The 15,230-nt window shown below is 42.9% G+C and overlaps 1 protein-coding gene across 7 annotated transcripts in view; it reads right to left on the bottom strand.

Annotated features, from left to right (window-relative positions):
* Positions 1–15,230, bottom strand: part of KIAA0232 — a 54,142-nt gene that overhangs the window by 15,447 nt on the left and 23,465 nt on the right. For 6 of the 7 annotated variants that reach the window (XM_081917710.1, XM_081917713.1, XM_081917709.1 and 3 more), the window contains 3 exons: positions 7,908–8,045; positions 2,379–2,445; positions 616–700 (listed from right to left, as the gene is read on the bottom strand). In XM_081917710.1, the coding sequence (XP_081773836.1) occupies positions 616–700; positions 2,379–2,445; positions 7,908–8,045 (290 nt within the window). The remainder of the gene's footprint in view (positions 1–615; positions 701–2,378; positions 2,446–7,907; positions 8,046–15,230) is intronic. The other variant, XM_081917712.1, reaches the window with a different exon arrangement.

Below are 15,230 nucleotides of genomic sequence, written 5' to 3'. Positions count from 1 at the left end.
GGTGTGGCACTCATCTCTGCTTTAAGGCCAAGGGAGCCAGCGTTTGTCCAGACAGCTTTTCTGGGTCATGTGGCCAGCATGACTAAACTGCTCCTGGCGCATGGAACACTGTGACAAGTGCACAGAAACGCAGTTTACCTTCCCGTTGTAGCAGTACCTATTTATCTACTTGCGCTGAACTGCTAGGTTGCCAGGAGCTGGGACAAAGCAACAGGAGCTCATCCCGTCATGTGGATTCGAACTGCTGACCTTATGATTGGCAACCCCAAGACGTTTGGTGGTTTAGGCCACAGCCACCTGTGATTCATCAAATCAATAGCTTTTCCCTGCCTATTTTTCTCATCCTTAGCGCCTTGTTTGGTAGGACTGATAAACTCGGGAAGCCTTGGTGAGGATGAAAACCAGTATTATCCTTTGTCAAAGGAAAATATAACTTTTCTCATGTATATATTTTTTTAAAAATATTATTTTATGATTACAATGCAGAAGTAAACATTTTAATAGAAAACAAAAGACTGAATCCCTTATATTAAGACCTGTATATGTTTAACTGTCTATTTAAAATAGCATTTGGCTTTTACATCAACATACACAGGAAAACACAGGGATACCTACATTTCCACCTGATCCTTTGCTGCAGGAGAGAAATCAACTTCAGGAGGCAAAGAGCCCTCAAGTTTTTTGTGAATCTTCTCCTCTGCTAAAAAATAAAATAAAAACAGTCTTCTGAAAATGTGATATCATACTTTCCCTACCAGGCTACTTCATATAATGAGAAACACGCATCATATTAAGTAATTGTATTTACAGTAGTATTATTGCTTTAATGGTTAAGCACTTTATTTTAAACCTTTCATCGTGAATTTTGTCCTCTAAAATTGATCAAATGTTATTTGAACACAATCAGGGTAGCCTTATATACATTTGGGATTTAACTAATTTTAATAATTTTCTAAAACACACTCATAAGTTATTGAAGCCATTAAAATATATAAAATTTGTCAATACAGCCTTTATATCATGCAGGGGTGTAATTCAAATCATTTGCTCAAATAACCCACATTAAAAAAAAACAACCCACATTTCTTTTACAATATAGTATTCTGTTTGGAGACAAGCGGGGAGCAGTTATGAAAGTAGTGGAATAATTAATTTCAAGGAGGCCAGGAAAATTCATTTACCTAAGCTTTCCAAAAACCCCAGCTACAAATACAGATAAAAATGTGTTGATGTTCAGCTGTTTGGTAGATGAGAGTAAAACGTTTGGGGTTTGAGACTGGAACTAAGATGAGAGCTCAGTGAGTTAAGAGGATGAGATCACCCAGATATTTCTGGTGAACGACATGAATGAGACACAATGTGTTATTTTTTGAAGCCAGGGGATGGATCCAAGTGGGGTGATGGCTTGCTTTTGTCTGCTTCCTCGTTTCAATCCCACAATTGTAAATTTGTATGTATTACTGCAGGTAAAAGTCTAGCTTAAAATGCAATCTAAAACAAGGTCAAGTGTAGGCTTTAACCTCTGAATCATCACTCAAGTGACTTCATAGATCCTTGGCTATGAAAAGAGAGAATGATGATGACCACCAACTTAAATCTCATTGATTTCAAAGGGACTAAAGTGACAATAATTTATTCTGGCTTGCCTTCCCAGGCTAAATACTTAAGTGTGTTACTGTTATAAGCATTGCATTTTCTTAGTTTCAATATAAACTTTTTCAAGTGCATCTTCAGTCTTTTATCAACCCATTAACAACTCTAGAAAGCTGCTCATTGATTGGGGTAGCCAAGATAGACAGGGATGTTCCAAATTGTAATCCAGCAACACCAAGCTGGTCTCCCATGGATTACATTCTCTTGTTATGGCTTCACAATGTTCCTTATATATAGTGGGACGGATCTCAATTTACTAAGAAATGTCACACATCGTGACCCAATATTACATCTACAGTACTTAAAGAACTTGGGTGCAGTTATCATAAAGAGCCAATAAAATGGATTGTACTATTTCAGGCTGCATTGGAGGCTCACGTGACTGAATGCTCCATCACAATAAAAGTATTCCTGTGCTCAGCAAACCAGATAAAAGGCTTGACTTCAATGTCTAAGACTGGGTGAAGCACTCTTTGGTGAAGCACTCTAAACATGCGAGTTCTCACTAGCAGCCTGAAATGGCAGAAACCTTATGATTTGAGAGACCTGGGTTTTGTTCTAGCCTAACTGAAACCATAGAACTGTGTAAGGTATTGACCTAATGCATCTAAGAATGGTCTAGTCCCACTGCCTTGTGATATTTTATATGAAAGTGTGGTTTATAAATACTTAAATAAATAAAAATAAATAACTCTGAAGATATGTAGTCCAAATGTTTTTCTCACCTTGTTCACTCTGGAGATCTTTCAACCTGCAGCAGAGCTCCTCCACTAAAGTCTCAATCCCAGAGCTCTGTGTAATAATAAAAAAGCTTACAATGACCACTTGGCATTTACTTAATACATTTCAAGTACTGAAAGTGCTTCATATATAATGTCTCCGTAAGAGTCTCAGCATGTATCCCCCACTCCAAGGTAATGCTGGCAAAGAGAATAGTGGCTTGTATCTAAGCCAACTAGTTAATTTTTGGTTGCAGTGTAAGTAAATTTTCTCATCTTTGCTCAAATTTGGAGCCACTCCACTGGAGCTGCTTTTAAGGAATTAACTGGAATCTTCAGCAAGGAATCTCAGTGGAATGTATAGTTTGGCCTTAAAGATAGGTGTCAAGCTAAAATGAAATGGAGCGGAGGGTCATGTTACCTATCCAAAAGTTCCCCAAAGAACTTTAATTTTAAAACCAAAAAAGGTCAGTTCAATACCTACACCAGATCTTATCCCAAGTAATATAACAACAACAACAACAACAACTTATTTGTACCCCACCCATCTGGCTGGGTCTCCCCCAGCCACTCTGGGCGGCTTCCAATGAAGATTAAAAATACATTAAACTGTCACACATTAAAAACTTCCCTAAACAGGGCTGCCTTCAGGTGTCTTCTAAATGTCAGGTAGTTGTTTTTCTCTTTGACATCTGATGAGAGGGTGTTCCACAGGGCGGGCGCCACTACCTAGAAGGCCCTTTGCCTGGTTCCCTGTCACTTGGTATGTCGCAATGAGGGAACCACCAGAAGGCCCTCGGCGCTGGACCTCAGTGGTGGCAGAATGATAGTGGTGGAGATGCTCCTTCAGGTATACTGGGTCAAGGCCGTTTAGGGCTTTAAAGGTCAGCACCAACACTTTGAATTGTGCTTGGAAACGTACTGGGAGCCAATGTCGAAAGGTAATCCCAACAAATCTCTAATTTTTTAAATATCAGTGTTATTTAGAACTACAGATACGGAAGTACAGTGAGGGATAGTGGCCAACCAGCTGCATTTCACTTGATCCTTACACCTTGTCACCTACTGCTTATTTTCATTAATTGTTAGTCTACCAGCTGAAATGTATTTTCAATCATTTATTCAACCCAATGCTCCAGCACATGTCTAGCCTTTGGCACAACACTCTATGTCCCATGCTCTACTACTATGGTGAGAAACCACTGGCCCATGCGCCTAAACAGGCACACATATCCCAGATGGCCTGCAAGAGGACCACTTTGGCCAAACAACATCCAGCTGTCACTCACCTGACATCAGGTGAAGGACAAGTAAAGTCACAGCTGCATAAGAACAATCAGGAGCCTTAGAGAATGCTCCTGATGGTTCCTTTGCACCATGACTTAAAATGATTAAATTTGGCTCTGAATGTAAACTGCACAGCTTTTGAGCAGATCATGGAGCTACCCAAGAGCTCTGATCATCACCTCTGTCATACTGAAACTCATATTGTAACTATGCCCATCATATACAACCTATTTACCCTCCCCTCCCCTTGGCCTGCTGCAGTCAAATGGCAGCTTGATTTCAAGTTTCCAGGACCCTCGGGAATGAATTTGCTTTGAATGTCTGCAAAATCACTCTTCTTCACCTTTCTCAGCACACCTCCTGAAAGGTAATGCTGCAGGAGTTGCATGGCCTGAAAGGCAAGTTAGCAAGGCTTGACTGGTAGGAAGCTGTAGCTCCTGATTACTCAGAGCTCTCAGAAGAAGCTTGTGAGGAAAAAATGGCTCCAGGGCCTAAAAGCAAAAGGCAGGAAACCTTGTAGCAGCTTAGATAATAAAAAAGAGGGAGGGGAGTGTATTCATAAAATAAGAAAGACTTTAGCAACAGACTGAGCAGCTGCTTTGCATTCACTTGAAAGCAAGATTGATATGTTATCTAATCAAATAGCAGATGTAGCACAAACAGCAAACGAGACCAGCTTAAGCACCCAAACAAAACTGCAAGCACTTAAGGTAAAATGGCAAATGAATATTTAGATTTAAAATTTGCTTCTCAACTGGATAGAGAAAAATTTGAAAAAAATTAAAACTACATGGGATTCTGGAAAAAGAGGAGGAGGAGATATGACTGATTGGATTTTAAGTTGGTTAGACAGTTTGAATATATAACCCCCATCACTCTCCATGACATTGAAAGGGGACACAGAGTGGGTGCACTAAGAGCAAGTAACTCAGAGGCACCAAGAGATATTGTTGTCTGCTTTGAACGCTACCAAACTAAAACTCTGATTTTAAATGCCCTACACAACTATCCAGAACTTAAATACAACTCATTCAGTGTAGAGGCATTTCCAGATTCATGCCAAGAAACTGGCTCAACAGAGATAATTCAGATGTCACACCACTGTGCTGAAGGCTGCAGGGATTTCTTACTGATGGGGGTTCCCATTTAAGTTGTTGGTGCAAGTCAATGGCAAACACATTGCTGCCTCTGATAAAACTGCCTCTACAAAATATTATCCATGAACGTAAAATTGCAATCCCCAAAGTAGCTGCAAGGAGTGGAACTAACCTCCCCTCCTCTTCCTCATGGTTCACGCACAGAGAGAAAAAGAAAATGCAAAGCTCTGCAGCAGACTCTCTTTGTTCACACCATGGCTCTTAGGCCTTTGTAAAGCACAAAGGATTAAACCAAGCACTTAGCCATCAGGCTTATTATGACTAACTCCCAGAGGAGGAGAGGGTGTGGAGCAAAAGATCTTTGCGTGTCAAAACCCCTCCCACCAGAAAGAAAGACACAGGACACGATGTTTAAGTTTAATGGGCATGAAATGGCCACAACTTTATTGATTAGAGAATTGAAGGTATTGGCCCTAGGCATTGGCCACTACCCGGCATGCTGTCCGGGAAGGGTTAACACAAACCGTGGGAGGCCCCTGTTGAAGTACGCCAACTAGGATCCCACGGGTGTCACCGCTTGGGGCGTGCCGGGGGCCCTTACCTAGCTAGGTTTCGGACAAGACAACGCCCCTCGGAGTCCTGTACCGGACTACCCAATTTCCTGGGGGAAGGTGATGGCGTTCCTTCCCCCCCATCCATTTGTATAACAATAGAACCCCAGCCAATGCCTAACCGCCAATACAGGGAAAGTTGTGACGTTTGCTATGAGGTAGGCGAAAAAACCAACTGGCTGAAGATCGCCAACTTGGAAAAAATTCCTACCAGGCCCCTTGCGGCGACCAACCGAAGTCCATAGCAAGGTCATGACGACCTACGGCTGCCTAAGCGTCTAAGGGTGGGTGGGATGGGAAAACCTCTCAGCTGTTCGGGAGTGAAGAGGGCGGACCCTGGGCGTGCCCGGCCTAAAATATCTTAAGCCACGCCTCCCCCCGGCCCGCCGATAGGCGGCCAGGGTTGCGAGCACGCCCAGGGATTCCCCCCAACTCTCGCGGGGGCTAAGGTCAGCCCCCGCGCTTGGGGGGGAGGGGCTAGACCGCAACCCCCTCTCCTCCTCATAGTCAGAAATGGCTTTCTCTGCCTCAGCCCCCCTTCTGTTCCTTGGTGTGCTAGCATAATGCTCTCCACAGCTTCCCCTATTCCAGCCACAGATAGCTGGATGCACCTTAAACAGTTTGCTATGTTAAAAGTTGAAGTTCTCTGTTCTTACTGTTCTCTCCTGTTGAGAGTTTATTGTACAGTGCAATCAACCCTCAAGCATACTGCTGTGTTCTTACTTCCTCCTTCGACATATTGGATAAGCACCATTTGTTCTCAACTATGGTTATAGCGCCACCCACTGTAAAGGTAATTTCACTAAATGCTAAAGGTTTAGGCTCTGCTGTGAGGTGCTCCAGAGTAGAAACGCTCCTGAAAAAGGAACATCCAGATATAATTTTGATACAAGAAACACACCAAAAAAACAACAACAGCAAAACAACTACACTGCTACAACTGCACTGCTATTAAAGGGTAAATGGTTGGGTGACCAAACCTGTGCCCTCAGTAAGGGGTGTGGCCATAATGATTGCAAAAAATAAATAAATGCCCATTCACTATTCAGGACTCCATAGCAGACCCAAAAGACAGATACCTCACCAGGGTCTGAGAAGGTTTAGTTCCTTAAAGCCTGGTGAAGCCTTCACTCAACTTTTGCATGCCACTAATTATGCAACAAATGGGACGCAGGTGGCGCTGTGGGTTAAAGCCTCAGCGCCTAGGACTTGCCGATCGAAAGGTTGGCGGTTCGAATCCCTGCTGCGGGGTGCGCTCCCGCTGCTCGGTCCCAGCGCCTGCCAACCTAGCAGTTCGAAAGCACCTCCGGGTGCAAGTAGATAAATAGGGACCGCTTACCAGCGGGAAGGTAAACGGCGTTTCCGTGTGCGGCTCTGGCTCGCCAGAGCAGCGATGTCACGCTGGCCACGTGACCCGGAAGTGTCTCCGGACAGCGCTGGCCCCTGGCCTCTTAAGTGAGATGGGCGCACAACCCCAGAGTCTGGCAAGACTGGCCCGTACGGGCAGGGGTACCTTTACCTTTACCTTAATTATGCAACCCCTGGCAGATCTGCCACCCCACTGACAGGGAATTTACATTTCACTTGTACATGTATGGCCCATTTGGACTATATCTTCATATCCAAAGATCTCTGGTATAAAGTGACAAAAACAGATATAGGAATCATCCCAGTCTCAGGCGATGCCCAAATTCTATCTCTATAGCAGTGGACTCTCTAAGCCCAAGTTCATTTTGCTGACTTTTGATTCTCTCCTACTAACCAACAAAGAAAGTCTTCATCAAGCGCTAAAGTTTTATTTCCTATAAAATGCCATCCCGGACACTAAAATCTCGAGCCTATGGGATGCCATGAAACCCGTCATCAGAGGGCAAAGCCAAAGCCAATCTAGCAGAAAAATAAATAAAGGGAACTTGCTTCTTCCAGACCACACAAGGAAATACGGGACTTGGAAATCTTGGAGGAAGGAGTAGCAGAGTTGTCAGACTTTATCATCCCAGGACTCAAGGAGGTCTCGGGGCCCCATGTCTTAGGCTATGCTACAAGGCTTTTCAATTAAAGCAAATTAAAGCAAATGGTGCACATTATTAATGGTTCATTCTCAGGGGCTACAATTAGTATGGGAGAGTGATCTGGGTCTCTGGATAGAGCAACAAGTATGGGAAACGATGTAGTCTAAACCCCCACTTAAAAGTGATAAATATATATGGCATTGCACTCTCAGTTGTTTCCCAGTTTTCACCTCTATATTTTCATTTCATTTTTCTATTTGTATTTTTACATTCATTATTCTTACTGCGTTTTGTATGTGCTTATGTCAATAACCATTATGTATGAAAATGGCAATAATAATAATAATGAAGTTTCTTATTTTTTAAAAAAAAGATTAAACTTAAGATTTCATATTCAACTGGGATATTTTGAAGGGAAGCTTTCTATAACTGAAATTTACCAACATTACAAAACTAAAATTTATCCACCCCAATACCACATTAAGAATGAGAAGTTACATAGAATTAAACAAGGGTGCTAATTCTTACTTCATCAGAAGCAGAGCGAAGACACTGAACAGCAGCCTGTTTTTTCATTTCTTCTAGTGTTAGATCAGAGCATTTTTTCTTACTCTTTCCCCATTTCTTGTAAGCTCCTTTTTCCCAACCCAGGAAGATGTCATTCTCCTAAAAATAAATTAAAGCGAAGAATAAAAGTTAACAGCAGTATTTGGCTCCATGTTGTTTGCAAGATGCTGAAGACTTTTGTACAAGGATGGCACAAATACCGTGGTGAGGAGCAGAAGGACAATAACTATGTACACGAGCTCCATGATCCCATTACCTGCCCTCCTGACTCTTAGCTTTAATTACAGTAGATCCAACCAACTAAATTTTCCAAATACAGATTTACAATAAAGATTTAAAAACACAAGAGAATATAATGTATGCATCAAATAACATCAGCAAAACTTACAACAGCACATGATAGAGCAGCACAAAAACTTAGGCAACACTTATTCGGCTAAATTGCCTCGGAGTGTAAGCGCCTAGGTGTCCTAAAAGCAGGCACGGCAAAAGCCTCACTGAGGAGAGTATTCCAGAACTGGATTGCCACCACAGAGAAATCCATTGCCTGGTCACTAATTGACATAGTTATGAAAACAGAGGTACCCAAAAGAAGGTTCCCTAAAGATGAACTACACAGGTTGACTCAAAAGGAGACAGGTGGTCTATCAGATACCCTGGCTGTAAGCTGTGAAGGGCATTAGAAAGAAACAGATTAGGAGCAAGTGCAGAGATCAGTACCATCAGTGCCCCCAATGCTTGGTCCCAGTTGGCACACTCAGTTGGATTTTGCACTTAATGTAATTTTTCAATTAGGCAACCAAACATATAATGCATTAAGGTAAAGGTAAAGGGACCCCTGACAATTAAGTCCAGTCACAAATTACTCTGGGGTTGCAGCGCTCATCTTGCTTTAAAGGCCGAGGGAGCTGGCGTTTGTCCGCTTAAGCAGACAGTTTTCCCAGGTCATGTGGCCAGCATGACTAAGCCACTTCTGGTGAAACCAGAGCAGCGCATGGAAACACCATTTACCTTCCCACTGGAGCGGTACCTATTTATCTACTTGCACCATGTGCTTTCAAACTGCTAGGTTGTCAAGAGCTTGGACCAAGCAATGGGAGCTCAACCCATCACGGGGATTCAAACTGCTGACCTTTCAATCAGCAAGCCCAAGTGGCTCAGTGGTTTAGCCCACAGCGCCACCCGTGTCCCCATATAATGCATTACAGTAGTCTAATCTCTAGGACAGCACAGCAGAGATAACTAAAAGTAGGCTCTGTCCCAGCAGCTGGCACACCAGTCAAACTGATAAATGGCACCTCATGCCACAGAGGCTACTTGTGCCTCCAGCAACAAAGCTAGATCTAGAGCACCAACTGATAAACCTGCTTCTTTATGGGAAGTACAACTCAAAGTGTTGCCTACCAGTACTGACAAGCCACCCACCAACAGCTCTTGTTTGCCTTATCTGAATCAAATTTCAGTATATGGACCGTCATCCAGTCCATTACTGGGCCCAGTTACTGATTCATCATTTCTACCACCTTATATGAATCTAATGTAAATAGATTCACTCTCAAGGGTCCTCTCTAGTACTGGACATCACATGGATGGATACGTAACTGCAAGTGGTTGAAATCTTGCTCCAAAGTTGACTGAACACCTGTAGTCGTGTTTACCACATGGCGGTGAAGGCAGCAAAGTCATAATTCACCCTGTCAATCACACCCTTGATAAGTGAGCTGGCAGTGTTGTTCCGTGTAGTCCAGAGACTAGTTAGCCCAAATTCAAGGGGTGGACTCCTAGAACATATGGTAACTAGCAGCTACTAGCTTGCAAGGCACTTTATCCCTGATATATGTAAGCTCGGTCGATAGAGCATGAGACTCTTAATCTCAGGGTCATGGGTCCGTGCCCCACGTTAACCAAAACATTCCTGCAATGCAGGGGGTTTGACTAAATGACACTTCTGGTCCCTTCCAACTGTACAATTCTGTGATTCTATACTTCAAGGACAAAATCTCTAAACTTCAGTGACATGGATGTTATTATTATAGCAAATCCAATCAGGGTTCCAATGAAGCGTCTGGCCCATTGTTATGGGACCTTTTCCAGTTGATGTGGCCTGAAGATGTGGACAGATACTTGAAGAAATTGAGCCAAGCATATGCCCTCTGGACACCTGCCCTTTCTGGCTGGCTACAGCTAACCACAGTGGGGTGGCTGGGTGGGTCTAGGGTGTTGTGAACACATCACTGCATGAGGGGGAGGTCCCAGCCACCGTTAAATAGGCAGCTACTCCTTTAAAAGCCCACAGTGGACACAATACCTTTATTTTTAAGAAACGTGGTGAAGATGGTGGTTATGGAGCAATTCTAGCATTCCTAGATGACAATGATTATCTGGATCCACCTCAAACTGGATACAGGCCAGGTTTCAAGAGTATATTAGCCTTGTTATTAATAGAGGGCCTGGGGAGTGTGGCCCTGTTACTCTTATGAACTTTGATACCAATGACAATAGTAACCTCCTAGATTCATTGTGTGGAACTGGAACTGGTGGCACTGTATTACAGTTTTTCCATTCCTATTTGTGCAGTCAAATCCAGAAATAAACACTGAAGGGATGCTCTTTGACCCCCTGGCACCAGCGTTAGAAACTGGTATAGAAAGGCTAGGAGTCAAATGGCTTTTGGGACCTGGGCTGTGGGCACCAAAACAGAATGTCTAGTCATCTGTGGGGTGGGTGTGTTGACAACCATTTTTTGTTATTATTTTGTTAAGTATGAATTAATACACAATTCACATAAGTAATACATTGTTAATATCTCATTTTTAGCAGAAATTGTTAATACATTTTTAATTTGGCGTTGACAATAAAAATATTGGTACCATACTTCAGTTTTCAAAACATTCTACTCTTTATTGTTAAACGCCTTAACGTATTGTGTATCATAGAATCATAGAATTGGAAGAGACCACAAGGGCCATTGAGTCCAACCCCCTGCCAAGCAGGAAACACCATCAGAGCACTCCTGACATATGGTTGTCAAGCCTCTGCTTAAAGACCTCCAAAGAAGGAGACTCCACCACACTCCTTGGCAGCAAATTCCACGGTCGAACAGCTCTTACTGTCAGGAAGTTCTTCCTAATGTTTAGGTGGAATCTTCTTTCTTGTAGTTTGGATTCATTGCTCCGTGTCCGCTTCTCTGGAGCAGCAGAAAACAACCTTTCTCCCTCCTCTATGTGACATCCTTTTATATATTTGAACATGGCTATCATATCACCCCTTCACCTCCTCTTCTCCAGGCTAAACATGCCCAGCTCCCTTAGCCGTTCCTCATAAGGCATCGTTTCCAGGCCTTTAACCATTTTGGTTGCCCTCCTCTGGACACGTTCCAGTTTGTCAGTGTTCTTCTTGAACTGTGGTGCCCAGAACTGGACACAGTACTCCAGGTGAGGTCTGACCAGAGCAGAATACAGTGGCACTATTACTTCCCTTGATCTAGAAGTATAAGTAGTATATCCTTAACATATACTTTGAGCACATACATTTCAGTAGTCCTTGAGTGTCAACAGGCACAAAAATGGCACCCAGACTTTTTGAGCTTGCAACTGGAGAATCTAGGCACAAAATGGACCTGGCACCCTGCTAATTTTGAACCCTGCCTGCAACTTGTGCTGTGGGGTTCTACATGGAACAATTTTGTCCCCAATGTTATTTAACCTCAGGACTAGATTGCTGCAATGTGCTCTATGTTCTTGGGCTTGGTCTAAAAATTCCAGCTATTGCAGAATGCTGATGGGGGAAGGCAGTCAGCATTTGCACTGCTGCCCAAATGCTACAGGGCCAGATTCAAGGCACTTGGTGTTGATATACAAAGCCCTGAACAACTTGGGTTCACAGCACCATACACAGCTGAGCGTTTATACCCCATCTGGATCACTGAGATCATCTATAGATGCACTGCTAGTCGTTCTCATGTTACTGAGGTCTGACTGTCCTCAGCTAGAATGTGGGCATTTAGTATTGCCAGTCACATACTGCAGAACACTCTTCCACCCTTTAAAGCCTTGAAGACTTTTTATGCCAACAGAACTATGCAGCTGTTTAAAACACTATAATGATTATTGTGTACTCTTTTTAATGGAGTGTTGCTTTTTCTCATTATACACTGCCCTTCTGTTCTATGATGTATGTATATGTGTGTGTGTGTGTATGTATGTGTGTGCGTGCTAACCCAAGCTTCCTCAAACTTGGCCCTCCAGATGTTTTTGGCCTATAACTCCCATGATCCCTAGCTAGCAGGACCAGTGGTCAGGGATGATTTGAGAAAAGGTTCTTAAGTCTATGTCAAAGAAATGATCAACATCTTAACTGAACAAGGAAATCCATTTGAAGAAACTGATTTGGTGTCAATTGGGGGCTCAAAAGTAATTCTAAGTGTTGAAGCTGTCAAGTGTGTTACAGAGGCATTTACAATAGGACTGAAAAAGTGTGAAGAACATGTCATGCCTCGTCTTGATCAAGTTCAAAATACAATTCATGAAGTTATTCCAAGGAGCAACCTTCACATTTTTAATAGAACAAAAACCACCAATAAAACAAAGTCCAAGATTACTAACTTGCGAAAAGACTCCAACTGGTTCTGCAGAGCATATGCCATATCTGAAGTACGGGATGGTGACATTGACGCTTTCTTTTCCTATGAAAAGCAATTGTACCCACCCTCCATTTCAGATGATGGAAAACTCCAAAAACCAACCACAAGTCTGAAATTATAGACTGTATTCAATCAAAATGTGATGACAACTTTAATCACAGCAAACCAAATGTAACAGTTAAAATATTTGATGGAGCAGCTGTAATCCACAAACGTAATCTGGGCAATGTCAAAACATTTTCAGAATATTATGAAGGTGTTTTTAAATCATATTTCAATAATCAACTGAAGGATATTTCACGACTAGATATGGTGTTTGATAGTTACTCTAGTAACAGTGTGAAGGCAGATACTTGAGAATCAAGAGGAAGTGACATCAGTATTCAAGTAAAAAACACTACAATTCCAATGCAATTTAAGCAAGTCCTACGTGTTAATGAAAACAAGCAACAGTTGCTAGTCAAGAGAATGGTGTAAAATGAGCGTCCAGGAAAACTTATTGAGCTTTTTGTTCATCTTTGATGCTGTTAAACTGAGTAAGAGGGTGATGAAGATTTTATAGTCATACAGTGGTACCTCGGGTTACATACACTTCAGGTTACTCCACTAACCCAGAAATAGTGCTTCAGGTTAAGAACTTTGCTTCAGGATAAGAACAGAAATCGGGCTCCGGTGGCGTGGCGGCAGCAGGACGCCCCATTAGCTAAAGTGGTGCTTCAGGTTAAGAACAGTTTCAGGTTAAGAACGGACCTCTGGAACGAATTAAGTACTTAGCCCGAGGTACCACTGTATTTGCAGGGCATGGGCTTGGTAATCCTTGAGGTCCCTTCCAACTCTACAATTCTACGATGGGGGGGCGGGTAATCCTGATGTCTATTTTGCTTTAGGAGGCTTAGTTTGGTCAAAATTGAATATAAGTTTTGAGAGCTAATGCAAAATACATTACTTCTGGAAAATGAGCCACCTTACCTGCTCGAGGGCCATGAACATTTGTGTCCTGGGCTTCTTAGACTCGTCTACCCATGTACTTACTATCTGAAACCAAAGCAGCACATTGGTTGCCAGATGTAATTTGTTTTTCAGCTTTTCCACCCCAGTTGGTGGACCCCAGTGGAGCTCCACAGCATAGAGGCCATGGAGGTTAGCAGTACTTCCTTAGCACCACAGCTTAGAATTGAGCACCCAGGGAAGAATGGAACCACCATAATACATTGCCCCCAATTCCCAGAATAAACAGGCTTTCAGAAGGATACTATGTTTAACTGTACAGTTGTACCTTGGTTGTCGAACATAATCCGTTCAGGGAGTCCGTTTGACTCCTGAAATGGTTTGAAAGCCAAGGCGCGGCTTCCGATTGGCTGCAGGAACTTCCTGCACTCAATTGGAAGCCATGGAAGCAACATTGGACATTTGGCTCCCGAAAAATATTTGCAAACCAGAACACTAACTTCTGGGTTTGCGGCGTTCAGGAGCCAAAACACCTGAGTACGAAGGCGTTCGATAACCAAGGCACGACTGTACCGCAAGTGGCTCAGAGGTACAGGAGAATAAGCATGGTCACACACCCTCCTTGTTTGTTTCTCAGCATTAGTCATCCATCAAGACAAAGCAAGTGGTGTTTGTGCCAAAACTATATCTGAATTCATTTCAATCAGATTTCAGGTCACCAGTGTCATCCAAGAATATCTGGAACTCCATAACAACCTTGCTCAAGAAGGGAATACAGTGGTACCTCAGGTTAAGAACTTAATTCGTTCTGGAGGTCTGTTCTTAACCAGAAACTGTTCTTAACCTGAAGCACCACTTTAGCTAATGGGGCCTCCCGCTGCCGTCGTGTGATTTCTGTTCTCATCCTGAAGCAAAGTTCTTAACCCGAGGTACTATTTCTGGGTTAGTGGAGTCTGTAACCTGAAGCGTCTGTAACCCAAGGTACCACTGTACTAGCAATTGGCTGGTGGCTGTTAACTTCTTGATCCACAAAAGCTTCTTTAGGTGAAGCTTTATAGTTACTTCCTTCAAAGACAGAAGCGCTCCTCCACAAAGTGAGGCATTCGTCTCGTCTTTGACCTAGCTGGCCAATACAATAAACTGGTCGCCCTTGTCCAAAGAATCTTGTCTACAACCCAACAGCTGAAACTCATCTGAAAATACTTTGATTCAAATATGTGCTGGACACATCTATAATCTGTACTCATCAACAGCAGCATCAAAGTCATGGAAGATATGAACAATTTCTGCCCTCAATGCACTTTGTATGCACATCACAGGCATACCAAAGGTTGTCATCCCCTCTGACACTATCTTCCACACCAACATTTCAGTCTACAGTGGTGCCTCGCAAGACGAAATTAATCCGTTCCGTGAGGCTCTTCGTATAGCGGTTTTTTCGTCTTGCGAAGCAAGCCCATTGACAGCTTAGCGGATTAGCGCTACAGCTGTCAAGCGGCTTCCAGCGATCAGCTGTTAAGCGGCTTATCAGCGGAACAGCTGATAAGCGGCTTAGCGGCTTAAAAAAAGGAAGAAAAAAGCGGAAAAAACCCCGCAGGGGGATGCAATATTTTTTCGTCTTGCGAAGCAACCCCATAGGGGAATTCATTTTACGAAGCACCTCCAAAACGGAAAACCCTTTCGTCTAGCGGGTT

The sequence above is a fragment of the Podarcis melisellensis genome (assembly GCF_964234715.1).
Source record: "Podarcis melisellensis genome assembly, chromosome: 7".
Lineage (NCBI taxonomy): Eukaryota > Metazoa > Chordata > Lepidosauria > Squamata > Lacertidae > Podarcis > Podarcis melisellensis.
The sequence above is the reverse complement of the archived record's forward strand: the minus strand, read 5'-3'. Positions and strand labels throughout refer to the sequence as shown.